Source organism: Lupinus angustifolius, unplaced genomic scaffold (genome assembly GCF_001865875.1).
Source record: "Lupinus angustifolius cultivar Tanjil unplaced genomic scaffold, LupAngTanjil_v1.0 Scaffold_492, whole genome shotgun sequence".
NCBI classification, from domain to species: Eukaryota; Viridiplantae; Streptophyta; class Magnoliopsida; order Fabales; family Fabaceae; genus Lupinus; species Lupinus angustifolius.
The window spans coordinates 125,199-138,353 of NW_017727863.1; the positions used below are offsets into that span (position 1 = coordinate 125,199).

General features: G+C 35.5%; 1 protein-coding gene across 1 annotated transcript; it reads left to right on the plus strand.

Annotated features, from left to right (window-relative positions):
• Positions 1-6,612: 6,612 nt before the first annotated feature.
• LOC109341521 (brassinosteroid LRR receptor kinase-like) lies at positions 6,613-10,653 on the plus strand. Its single transcript, XM_019579452.1, has 2 exons — positions 6,613-10,366; positions 10,469-10,653. Exon 1 carries the CDS (start codon positions 6,777-6,779, stop codon positions 10,338-10,340), a length of 3,564 nt encoding a protein of 1,187 aa, XP_019434997.1. The 5' UTR covers positions 6,613-6,776; the 3' UTR covers positions 10,341-10,366; positions 10,469-10,653.
• The last annotated feature ends 2,502 nt before the right edge of the window (positions 10,654-13,155 follow it).

A 13,155-nucleotide genomic window follows, 5' to 3' on the forward strand; every position in this document is an offset into this window, starting at 1 on the left:
CAAAAGGACAACAAAAACAATATTGCTTCTATAGAATGTGCAATGTGAACCACCAAATTAAACCACATAAATTTAAAAAAATAGTGGAGTAATGTCATATATTGTGGGTAATTGTGAAACCTTTGTCCGCCCAATAAAGATAGTAATGGGAACTGAACTCGTGGATATTCGTCCGAACCTGATCCGAATGTAACGGGTTAAACCCATTATCACTAAGTTTGAGTTTGGGTTCTACCCAATGTTAATTTTCGGGTTTGGGATTGATATATGTGATACCCTACCCCGAACCCACTCTGAACCCGTCCCCGTCAATATATGGAAATTAAATAGATAAATATACTTAATTATTTAGAAATATCTTCTCTAACCCTAGTTTTTATAGAATTAGAAACTATAGAAAGTGGAAAGAGTGAGTCGTTTAGCCTTTGAACACACATCTTCTTCATTTCTTCTTCACCATCTTCAAAGTTCAAACAGTAAGAGGAACTACAATGGCATCTCCGAACAGCCAAAGGAACACACCATCAAAGTTCAAATTTCATCTTCTTCGGTCGTCGTCTTCTTCTTCTTCTTCTTCTCCAATTGCCTTATTTCTTCATCTTCAAAAGGAAATAACAAGGTGAGTTCTCATCTTTCATTTCTTCCTCTTTGGCCTCTGTTATGTCTTCTTCATCTTGCCCGAGATCAATTTTTTCCTATTGAAATCCAAATACTCATTGAAGGGGCAACAACATTGTTAGTGTTGGTGCAGCGGAAGCGATCGTTGCGCAACGTTGGCCACAAGCAATTAAATAAAGCATAGAATAAATATAAGAGAAGAAGACAATAGAATTGGTTAACGAGGTTCGTCCAATTGTGCCTACGTCTCCGGGAGCGCTGAGCGGCTACCAAGATAAGATATTATTAGAGAATAAAGATTATAAACCCTAGCACACCCATGGGCCCACCTACCCATGAGGTGTTTCCTGTTTGGTGCTTATATTTGATGCACATTACAACAAGGGACCTGAGTCCAATATATGACATTGACTCTATTCTAATGCTAGGCAATGTGGGACTTCACAATAACACATTTCAAGCATCCCCAACAATCTCCACCTTGATTGAAATAGATGAATATCTCGCTACTTAGGAAATCTACACAAGAATCTCCACCTTAACGAATATATGACTTCACCTTGTTCAATGTCTCATTCTCTTTAACTGATCCCCTACAGTATAGACCTTCATAGTATCCTTGACGATGTTACCAAGAGCCTAGCTCTCCAAACTTGTAGTGCAGCTTCTCGTACCGCCATCAAATGGAACATGTTGCCTAGCCACCTATTGCTAGGAAGTCTTTTGATATATTGGAACATCTACACAAAAGTTCACCAACAATCGTCCTTTTCAATGCTCAGTCAAACTGAACCTTGAAGCTTCCTTGGAAAGCCTCAACCGCTACCACCATTGTCTACTCCGACAATTCTAGTTCAAAAGAACTATCATACTCCACTATAAAGAGTATACCCACAACACACACACCTTGCGTCAATGTTAAGTAATGTTTATGTCACATCCTTGCATTCAAGCCAATGCCCATGTCACACCCATGCATCTCTACCAATGCTCGTGTTACAACTTGCATCAAAGCCAATGCCTATGTCACACCCTACATCAAAGTCAGTCAGTGCCTCTGTGTTTTTGTGGATCTGCTAACAATTAACATCCTTCACTATGACATCTCAGACACGCCATTAGGATATTCCACTTCTCATCTCAAATGAGAACATTCTCTCAACATCTAGAGAGATATCGTCAGCATCTGTCTCTGGGTCAAACTCAACACATGAGTCCCTATCTCCATCTTGATCCTGACCTAATCCGTGAACTTATGGGGTTCTGGATCAACACATACATCGCCCACACTACAGTTCCGCCATGTTTCCTTCTCCTTCAACTCATCTACTCTATCTTTGTCATTACCTTTTGACACACACACCTTGTCTAGCCATCACACCTTCACCCTCTTTAGCCATTATCTGACGTCTAGGTTAAGAGCCATATACCAATTGGCTCTGATACCAGCTGTCGGTTCCTGCAACCTTCTCCTTCAACTCTTCCCAATCCAGTTGATCCAAACCATCTGGTTTAGTCTCACGCAATACCTTTAATAGATCTTGTTTAGCCAACACATCCTTAACCCTCCTTTGCCACAATCCAAAATTACTAATTCCATCGAACTTCCCCGCCTCGAATTTGGCACCTAAGTTAAGAGCCATCTGATACCAATTGTTGGTGCAATGGAAACGATCATTGCGCAGCGTTGGCCACAAACAATCAAATAAAGTGCGTAGAATAAATATAAGAGAAGAAGACAAGAGAATTTGTTAACGGAGTTCGACCAATTGTGCCTACATCTCCGAGAGTGCTAAGGGACTACAAGATATTATTAGAGAATAAGGATTACAAACCCTAGCACACCCATGGGCCCATCTGCCCATGATGTGTTTCTATTTGGTGCTTATATATGGTGCACATTACAACAAGGGACCTGAGTCTAATATATGACATTGATATCCTACTCTATTCTAATGCTAGGCAACGTGAGACTTCACAATAACATATTTCAAGCATCTCCAACAGTTAGGAAATAACAACTTTGATATGTCTTCTTCATTTGTGCCTCTATTCTTGATTTTTGCTCTTTTTTTTTGCATTTTGTTATTATTTTTCGGGTTTGGATTACCCGAAACCCGACGGGTTCAGGGATGGTATTGTTAATTTCAACCCGAATTTGATCTACCCCATTGCCATTCCTACTGCCCGAATATATTATAAGCAATTTGAAAAATCCATTTTCAAAACATAAAAACTCTGTTTTTAAAACTTATGAATACATGTTTGTGGCATGTACCTACATAGATTTTACCTGCTAGTATTCACGAGTCAGTTTTTTTGTCATGTCTACTTATAAACTCATTTTTAAGAGAATCAAATGGGGATGACAATCAAAACTGAACTATTTGGTACTCATCTGAACCCAACCCAAATTTAATGGAGTAAAGTTGTTATAACTGGGTTTAGATTTTATGCAATGCTAATTTTCGAATTTGAGTTCGGGTTTGGTACATGTGGTACACTATCATGAATTGAATAAATAAATGTATAAAATCTAAAAAACTCTCAAGTCTCATATAGAAGAGTTTTGGAAAAAATAACTTTCAAGTCTCGCATTGGAGAGATGAGGAACTTGGAAAAATCCATTGTTATAAATAGAGGCATTCTCCCCACATTATAACTCGTCCCAAGTTGAATGTGTTTTCATTCAACTTTTTTGCCTCCTCATATTTTCTACCGATGCATTTCCGGCAAACTTCTTCCCTTTCTTTCCGTGGTACTGAGAATTGGCACAAACAGCCAAATTGTAGGAATTTCGATAAGTAACATTGATAGTCAATATTGAGGGAAAAGAATTGACACATGTAGTCATATTGTGGGCATTTCGAGAAAGAACAGCGGTAGTGAGTATTGAGGGAAAAGAAATGACACATGTAGCCATATTGTGGGCATTTCAAAAACTGACATTGGTAGTCAATATTGTGGGAAAAGAATTGGCACGTGTATCCATATTGTGGTGGGTATATTCGAGATTGGTTCTTACAGTGTAGTAAGAATTCGATAATAGAGATCTAAGATGTTTTATCATGAGGACGACATGGTTGATAGTCTGCTTGCACATTTTAGGCAGTGCCACGAAACATCTTAAAGAAAGCGACATGGTCGTGACTCAACCAGTAAGTATTATTTCGTGTCATTTAGAATTATTGCATGCTACAGTAACAATAATAAATATACATAAATGTCTTCTCTATCCCTTAATTTGTAATTACAAAATTAGAAACTTTTTACTAAGTCATCTGAGCGTTACTCCATCTTCTTCTTCATTTCTTCTTCGATCAGACAAGGGAACTCCATCTTCTTCTTCGTGTTTATTGCCTTACGATTTAATCAGTACAACAATCACGTATTAATTATTATTTTTCAGGTTTCCATCGATTTCAGGTGACCAGAAACCTGATCTGTTCGGAGATAATATTGTTAATTTTAACCCCATTGAGTTTATATTTTGGATTTTGGATTTGGGGTTAGATAAGCACAAACTCAACTTCAATCTATCTCGTTGTCGTTCATGGAATCAAACACCTTTCACTATGATCCATAAATATTGATATATAATATATTTTGAATACAAGGTAGAGTTTACTTTTTCAATCCGTGTATCAGTTTATGAGTTTTTTTTAACGCATGCAAGTGTATAGGATAAAGAAACAAAGGAAATATTTTTTTTATTAAAAATGATAGCCACTTTCTATAATAACTGTTGATTTAGAGAATAAAAATTTGTTTCAAAATATACACCGACTTGTAATTTTAAGAGGGTATCTATAAAATGATTATTTTCAATAATACCTTTATGGAAAGAGTAAATGGTGATATATAAGAATAAAACTTAAGGTATAAAATATGAAATTTATTACTTTGGAAATTGAAATCTTTAAACAAAACTAATTGCATTCCGTAACATGTGTCTGTCTTTTCTATAAGTACTGAACCTACTAAACATGTTACTTCAAGAAGAAAATTTTCCTTAAACTGCCAGGGATTTCAATTAAGCCAGAATTATAAAAAAAAATTGGATTGAAAAGACATATTTAACAATTTAAATATACATTTATTAATTTAACAAATATATGAGTTCAATATAATTTCTAAATAAGAATTTTAACATTTTTATACATGAACTTTTGCTTTGCTTATTGCATGTACTTGCAACGTATATTAGAAAAATCTTTTAATTACTTTATTCTTTTTTGTATTGGGTATCTTCTCGTACCTTGGTAAAAAATTAATTTTTTTTGAGGTGGATGACTATCATTTCTAACAAATCTTGCTCATATGAACTAAATTATTAACTTCTTAGTCATCCTGAGATTTAGTGAGGTCTTACACCACTAGACTAACATCTTCTTAGTTAGTTTATTTTGATGCATACTATAATTTATTTAGTTCATTAATTAATTAATTAGTTATAGTGAAATGGAATTCTCATTCGTTATTTAGCTGATTATTTTTCTAAATTGAAAATAAACAATCCTTAAAAAAATTGATGCAAAAATAGGTTTATACATTTATATGTAACTGTGAGATATTAACATTGAGATAAATGCATACTGGTGCTAGTTTTGTTTGGGAACTCTGAATCAATTATTATAGTCTATGAAATATGAATAATAAAAAATTTCTAAAAAGAAATTTGTTTGAATAGTCTGTATTTATTTAGTTGATCTGTTGTATACTTGTATCTAAAGAAATTAGTTATCGTTTATGGATTGAAAGTGCATTCTTGGTAGTTTGGTTTTCTTCTATTTTTTTCATAAGATTAGTTTTACATTTATTAGTGAACGTGATTACTATTTGTTATAGTATAATTAAATTTGTTAATAATTAGACCTGTAGTAATTTTTAAAGATTGTAACCGGTGATTCATTTTTTCTTTCAAATGAATTAAGTGTATTTTGGTACGAAATCAATTAATGTAAAATAGTTATATAAAAAGACAATATTTAAAATCTGAAGAGTCTTAAAAAAGGAAATAGACACAAAATACGATCTTTAACAAAGCAATGGGAAACTTAAAATCATAGTTATGAATAAATATTAACATCTATTTAAATTTTTATAACAAAGCGTTACAGTTTATTATATATTTATGAAATTAATAAATGTATCTATTATTTAATATTTTTCTTGTTATATACTTAGGAAAGATAGATTTCATACTTATTGAGATGGTTGGTACCATCATTATTAATATTAAAAAATTATACTTTTCCCCTTCAACCTATGCCTTGAAGATAAAAAAAATACTTTTTATTGGAAAAATATAAAAAAATTTAATTTTATCCATAAATGACTTCTCAGTGTCTACCTGTAAGCTATTCAAATTATTTATGAAGATCTTCCCATTCGAATTTCTCGCATTCTAGAAGTGGTCGATAAGGTTAAAGTTAGACTAGATCATGATAACAAAAATTGTCGTTAGAGATACTAATTAATGGCGAACGTCATGACTAAACTTGGTTCTCACTCTCAGGAAGAGCTCAAGATTTGAAACTCAGTTTTAACTTATTGTCAATTTTATATTCAGTTAGATCTCTCATTATTATCTTAGTTCTTGTTTTTTGTTATTTCTAATGTACCAAAAAATACGTCACTTCCCAATTAAAAATATATATACTTTTAGGTTCTAGAGATAAGAAAAATAATGAGAAAGTAAAAAAAAAAGTGGATAAGAAAGGCATGATTAACTATATGAGAAGGGAGAGTGTAACATGAAGGAGGATAAAAAAAATAATTCATCTCTCAAATCATGTTCTAAACCATATTTTACATCAAGATAATATTTTAAATCAATTAAAAAATTAAATATTTATTATTTTTTCTATTTTGATTCTATTATTATTGATGCGAGACAAAATTTGCAATAATTTTGGATAATATATGATTGTTTAGTGTCACATGCCATGTGAGCACAGCTGTGTCCACCCTTCCAACTTGATAAATACCCTTCTTACCTTCCTTACTCCAACTTTTGACTCTCCTTTTCTTCATCTCAAATCACTCACTCTCTCTCCCCCTTCTCTCTCTCTATAATGGCATAGCTCATACCCTGAACAAACACCATCAAAGGCACCCTCTATTGTTCCCTATTTCACTCTCTTCTCTTTCAAAAAATGAAACCCAAACACACAAAATGTTCCTCTCTATTCCTATTCTTCTCCTTCTTTACTTTCATCCCTCTATCTTCTCCTTCACCTCTTCTCAACTTCAAAGCAACCCTCCCTAACCCATCCATTCTCCCTTCATGGCTCCCAAACAAAAACCCATGTTCATTTAACGGCGTTACTTGCAACAAACAAACAAACCAAATCACCACCTTAGACCTCACTTCCATCCCTCTCACCGTCAACTTCACCGTTATCTCCACTTACCTTCTCACCCTCGACCACCTCCAAATCCTGACCCTCCAATCCATCAATCTAACGGGCCCTATCACCCCTCTCAAAAAATGCTCCACCACTTTAACCACCGTAGATCTCTCCCACAACTCTCTCTCCGGCACCGTTTCCGACGTAACCTCCTTCTCCCACTGCCCCAACCTCCAATCTCTCAACCTCTCTAGCAACCTTCTAGAATATTCCACACGGAAGCAACCACCGTGGACCCTCAACGTTAAACTCCTCGACCTCTCTCACAACAAAATTTCCGGTCCTGATTTTCTCACGTGGATCTTAACCCGTGGCTGCCACGAGCTAAACCAACTTCATCTCCAAGGTAACAAGTTAACCGGACTAACCGACTTCTCCGGTTGCACTACCTTAGAGAAGTTAGACCTTTCCGGTAACAATTTCTCTGTTTCAATTCCTTCTTTTGGTGAATGCATTTCTCTAAAGTTTCTTGACCTCTCTTCTAACAAATATTCTGGCGACATTTCACAAACACTCTCCAATTGCAATCAACTTATTCATCTTAATGTTTCAAGTAACCAGTTCTTTGGTCCGGTTCCGGTTTTTCCCTATGGTTCTTCTCTTAAGTTTCTCTACCTTGACAATAATCACTTTTTCGGCGAAATTCCGGTTCAAATTGCTACAAACCTATGCTTCACGCTTGTCGAAGTCAATCTCTCCCTTAACAACATATCTGGTACTGTCCCGGACGCATTCACTGCCTGCTCTTCGCTCCAATTGTTGGATATCTCCCGGAATAAGTTAACTGGAGAGTTGCCGATTTCGGTTTTCGTGAAAATGAGCAGCCTTAAACAGCTTGTTCTGGCCTTCAATGAATTCAACGGGTCACTCCCTGAGTCGTTTTCGGAGATGGTGGGTTTGGAATCGTTGGATCTGAGTGCTAATAGCTTGTTTGGTTCGATTCCGAAAGGACTTTGTCAAGATCCTAAGAACAGTTTGAAGGAGCTTTACTTGCAGAATAACCACTTTTCTGGTTCTATTCCATCAACATTAAGCAACTGTTCGAACCTCGTGACTTTGGATTTGAGCTTCAATTACCTCTCGGGCACTATCCCTGCGAGTTTAGGGTTTCTTTCGAAACTTTGTGATTTGATATTGTGGCTCAACCAACTTGACGGTGAGATACCAGAAGAACTGAAGTACATCACAACACTGGAGAATTTGATCCTGGACTTTAATTTCTTGACTGGGAACATTCCTTCTGGGTTAAGCAATTGCACCAACTTGAATTGGATCTCACTGTCGAATAATAGGCTCAGTGGCGAAATTCCTGCCTGGATTGGGAAGTTATCAAATCTCGCGATTTTGAAGCTGAGTAATAACTCGTTCACTGGCCGGATTCCACCTGAGCTTGGAGATTGCAAGAGCTTGATATGGTTGGATCTGAATACTAATGCACTTACCGGGCCGATACCACTGGAGCTGTTTAAGCAATCAGGGAAAATCACATTGCATTTCATAATTGGGAAGACTTATGCTTACATAAAGAATGATGGGAGCAAGGAGTGTCATGGTGCAGGGAACTTGCTAGAGTCTGCAGGGATCAATCAGCCGCAGTTGAGCCGGATTTCAGTTTTGAAACGGAACTCTTGCAATTTCACTAGGGTTTATGGAGGTAAGGTGCAGCCAATATTTAACCGAAATGGTTCTATGATCTTTTTGGATATTTCATATAATATGTTGTCTGGTAGTATTCCTAAGGAAATTGGGGCGATGTCCTATTTGACAATCTTGAATTTGGGTCACAATTACATATCTGGGAGCATTCCGGAAGAGCTTGGGAAAGTGAAAACCCTCAACATTCTTGATCTGTCTCACAATAGGCTTGGAGGGAAGATTCCACCAACCTTGACAAGGCTTTCCTTGCTCACAGAAATTGATTTTTCAAACAATAATCTGACTGGGCTGATTCCTGAATCCGGCCAATTCGATACTTTTCCAGCAGACAAGTTTATGAATAATTCTGGTCTGTGTGGAGTTCCTCTTAATAATGAATGTGGGAAAGACCCAGGACCCAGTGCAGGTGGCCGACATCATTCGTCTGAGAGGAGACGGGCATCTCTTGTAGGGAGCGTGGCCATGGGTTTGTTGTTCTCACTCTTCTGCATCTTTGGTTTGATTTTAGTTGCCATTGAGACGAAGAAAAGGAGGAAGAAGAAGGAAGCTGCGCTCGATGTTTACATTGATGGTAATTCTCATTCGGGTAATGCCAATTCTCTCTGGAAATTTACCAGTGCCCGTGAAGCGCTTAGCATAAGCCTTGCAACATTTGAGAAGCCCCTGAGGAAGCTTACTTTTGCAGATCTTCTTGAAGCTACCAATGGCTTTCACAATGACAGCCTTATTGGTTCCGGCGGTTTTGGGGATGTGTACAAGGCTCAGTTGAAGGACGGTAGTATTGTGGCCATAAAAAAACTGATACATATAAGTGGACAAGGGGACAGGGAGTTCACTGCTGAAATGGAAACCATTGGGAAAATCAAGCATAGGAACCTTGTTCCTCTTCTGGGCTATTGTAAGGTTGGAGAAGAAAGACTCTTGGTTTATGAGTACATGAAATATGGGAGTCTAGATGATGTTCTTCATGACCCGAAGAAAGTCGGGATCAAGCTGAACTGGGCAGCGAGGAGGAAGATTGCCATTGGATCTGCCAGGGGATTGGCTTTTCTTCACCACAATTGCAACCCTCACATCATTCACAGAGACATGAAATCAAGCAATGTGTTGCTTGATGAGAACTTGGAAGCAAGAGTCTCTGATTTCGGAATGGCTAGGCATATGAGTGCTATGGATACCCATTTGAGTGTCAGCACACTAGCAGGCACCCCCGGCTATGTTCCTCCTGAATACTATCAAAGCTTTAGATGCTCCACTAAAGGTGATGTTTATAGCTATGGTGTTGTTTTGTTGGAGTTGCTCACTGGGAGAAAGCCAACTGATTCAGCAGATTTTGGTGATAACAATCTTGTGGGGTGGGTGAAGCAACATGCCAAACTCAGGATAAGTGATGTTTTTGACCCAGAGCTGATGAAGGAAGACCCCAACCTAGAGATTGAGCTTTTGCAGCACTTAAAGGTTGCTAGTGCTTGTTTGGATGATAGACCGTGGCGGCGACCAACGATGATTCAAGTCATGGCAATGTTCAAGGAAATCCAAGCTGGGTCAGGGATTGATTCACAGTCTACCGTAGCCACCGAAGATGGAGGTTTAAATGCTATTGAATTGGTTGAAATGAGCATTAAAGAAGACCCTGAGTTAAGCAAGCAGTAGGCAGCAAATTTTGGAAACTTCAAGAGGATTCATTGGAAAAGGAGAAAAAGAAAGGAGGACATGCCCTTTTCGGCTCCCTCAGTTTTTTCCTCCTCTTTTATCACTTTCAGATTAGTTTCAGATAAGAGGAAACAGATAAATTGGTATTGGCTGGGTATATGATGTATGTAGTAGTCTTGTTGCTTTTATACATAAACACCTGTTTTTTGTTAAACTTGTATATAAACAGCTTAAGTTTTATGTTTTTCCCTAGATTTTCCAAAAGTACTTTTCTTTCAGATATGATCAGTCTCTGAAAGGTTATGTTGAGTGACGGTGACTAAGTGGATGATCTTTTGTCCCTTTCCATAGATGCGTTTTCCCTATTTGATCAACCACAACTTCTGGTCTTGTTTGCTATATAATTTGTGATAACATGTCTATAAGTGCATGCTTGAAAATAATCACTTTTTATCCAAAAAATCTCTCAAAAGAAGCTTTGATTTATAAACAATTTTTTAGTCTCAATAAGTTAATTCAAATACACACATAACTGTAACATCAATTTTCTTGATTTGATGAAGTTATTCAATCTCCTATCTCCTCATGTTGTTCTGAGCCTTCTGACCCTTCTTGTTTTGTTCGCTAGTTTAAGAGCTGTATGTGGAAAAGTATCACTGTACTGAAGGTACTTTTCTTCAGTTGGCTCAATAATTTGGCCTAATTGAGTACACATTTCAGGAGTCAATAATAGGTATCCGTATTTATCAGCTATAGCTTTCACATTTATTTTTCTTATGCAGTTATAAACAAAAGGAACAGATAATCCACTTGAATTTTCTCATCTAGTTTTCACCATCTGTCTTTCTGTTTAGTGTGCACGCTTCTTGCATCAATCTCAACTTAAATGCTTAATCATTCCCCTCTTTGCAAGTTGAAAGGAAATTGCATAAAAAAAATTAAAAAGTAAACATTATGGGTGGTGGGGATGCAATTAGAACTAAGACTGTGAAAAAAGAATTCGGCACAACCCTCCTGTATTGGAAAGTAAGGGGAAAGATGATTTTTAAAAATATGTAAAAATCTAAATTCTTAAATATTTGTTTGTGTTCTATGTCAACATCTCTATCTACTATTAGACCCTTCAATATTGGAAATAATTTGAACTTGTGAAAAAGATTAGTGTATGATAAGAGCCAAATTTTAGTTATCAAAAGATGAAACTATAACAGGATGGACCAAACCTTGACCTATAAAAACTGGCACTTAATGCAATTATTATCATAGGATTTAAGGTTGATTAATAATAGTTCGGGCCATAAATAACACTTAAATAAGATTGGTTGGACCATTTTGACTCAAAGTACCCCAATCTCATAATTGGTAACCTTTTACATAGGAAACTAGTACTACAATTTCTCATAATTATCATCAATCTTCAACTCATGAGTGATTTGTTCATATCTGATTAAAGAAACAAAGAGTAAATGAATTAATAAATTTTGTCTGTTCTCCATGGATGTCGTGGTTTGCACGTGATCTGAATCATAGTATAATAAATTATTACTATCTCTAGGACTGGCACAATGTGCTTCTCTAGAAGTGGCTACCTATTTGTAGACCTAAAGCCAGAACACATGGATACATATAAAGAAACATTAAAGAATTGAATCCCATTAGACAAAGACAAAGCTTTAAAATAAATTACTTACTAATAACTGGGGTTTGATGTAAAATTTATTAAACTCACTATATATGCACTTTAACTTTTGCTTATGTCCCCTTGTGGGATAAAAGAGATTTGGATGTGATCGAGAACGTTTTCAAGGGGATTACAAGCCAACCTAAGTGTTTATCTAACTAAAAGTAAATTCATAGTCTAGTTTGATTAGGAGGAATTTTCAGGGATTGTAAGCTCATTTATGAAGCCCCTTAAAATGACTTATACCTTTATCTTATCATATCCTTCTTTCTATGAGATCATTTTATTATTTCTCAGTAGGTTTTACGAAACAAGTTAGCTTATACAATTAGTCTTGGTGCTTGTTTAGTATAGATTGAAGTTTGTAATTTTTGCTTAATTTTTTAAAGATAAACTTAAAGTTAGAGTACAAATATGTTTGACAACTCACCTATATAATAAACTTAACTTTTATTTATGAAAAGACAAGTAAAGTAAAGTGCTTTTTTTTATAGGATTGCATATTTTTTCCTACCAATTTTACTTCTCATTTTATCCATTAAATTTCAATAACACTTTCATTTTTAGATTGATTTCTCATTGGATTGTTTATTTAATCATTTGTGCCTTATTTATTTTGTGGATTGTCTAATTCAAATTTAGTACTTTTATTTATATTGATTTTTATTTTCATTTTTAGGCTTGCCACCAGTATTAAAAGTTAAAAAGTTTAGAGTAAATTATTGTGATATCCTCTGAGTTTTAGTGAAATTATACAAACCATCTCTAATTTTTCTACACCTACACAAATCCCCTAGATTTTATACTTTTATACCACTGATCACCCCTGCATGAGAAATAAGTGTAATCTTTTAAACAAAAAATATGATAAATTCAATTAAGTTAAATAAAACATGATATATTATGTAGACAAGTACAAATAATATACAAATCAATGTATCTTCATTATTTTTTGTTACAAAATGCATCAACAATTCTACAGAGATATTGTCTAAATCACTCTTATATTATATCGTAACGAACCAAAATAATAAAGAAGTATTATCTCATATATTATTTGGATTTGTGTCCACAATATACCATGTTTTGTTTAACTTAATTACATTTATCACATTTTTTGTTTCAAAGGTTACA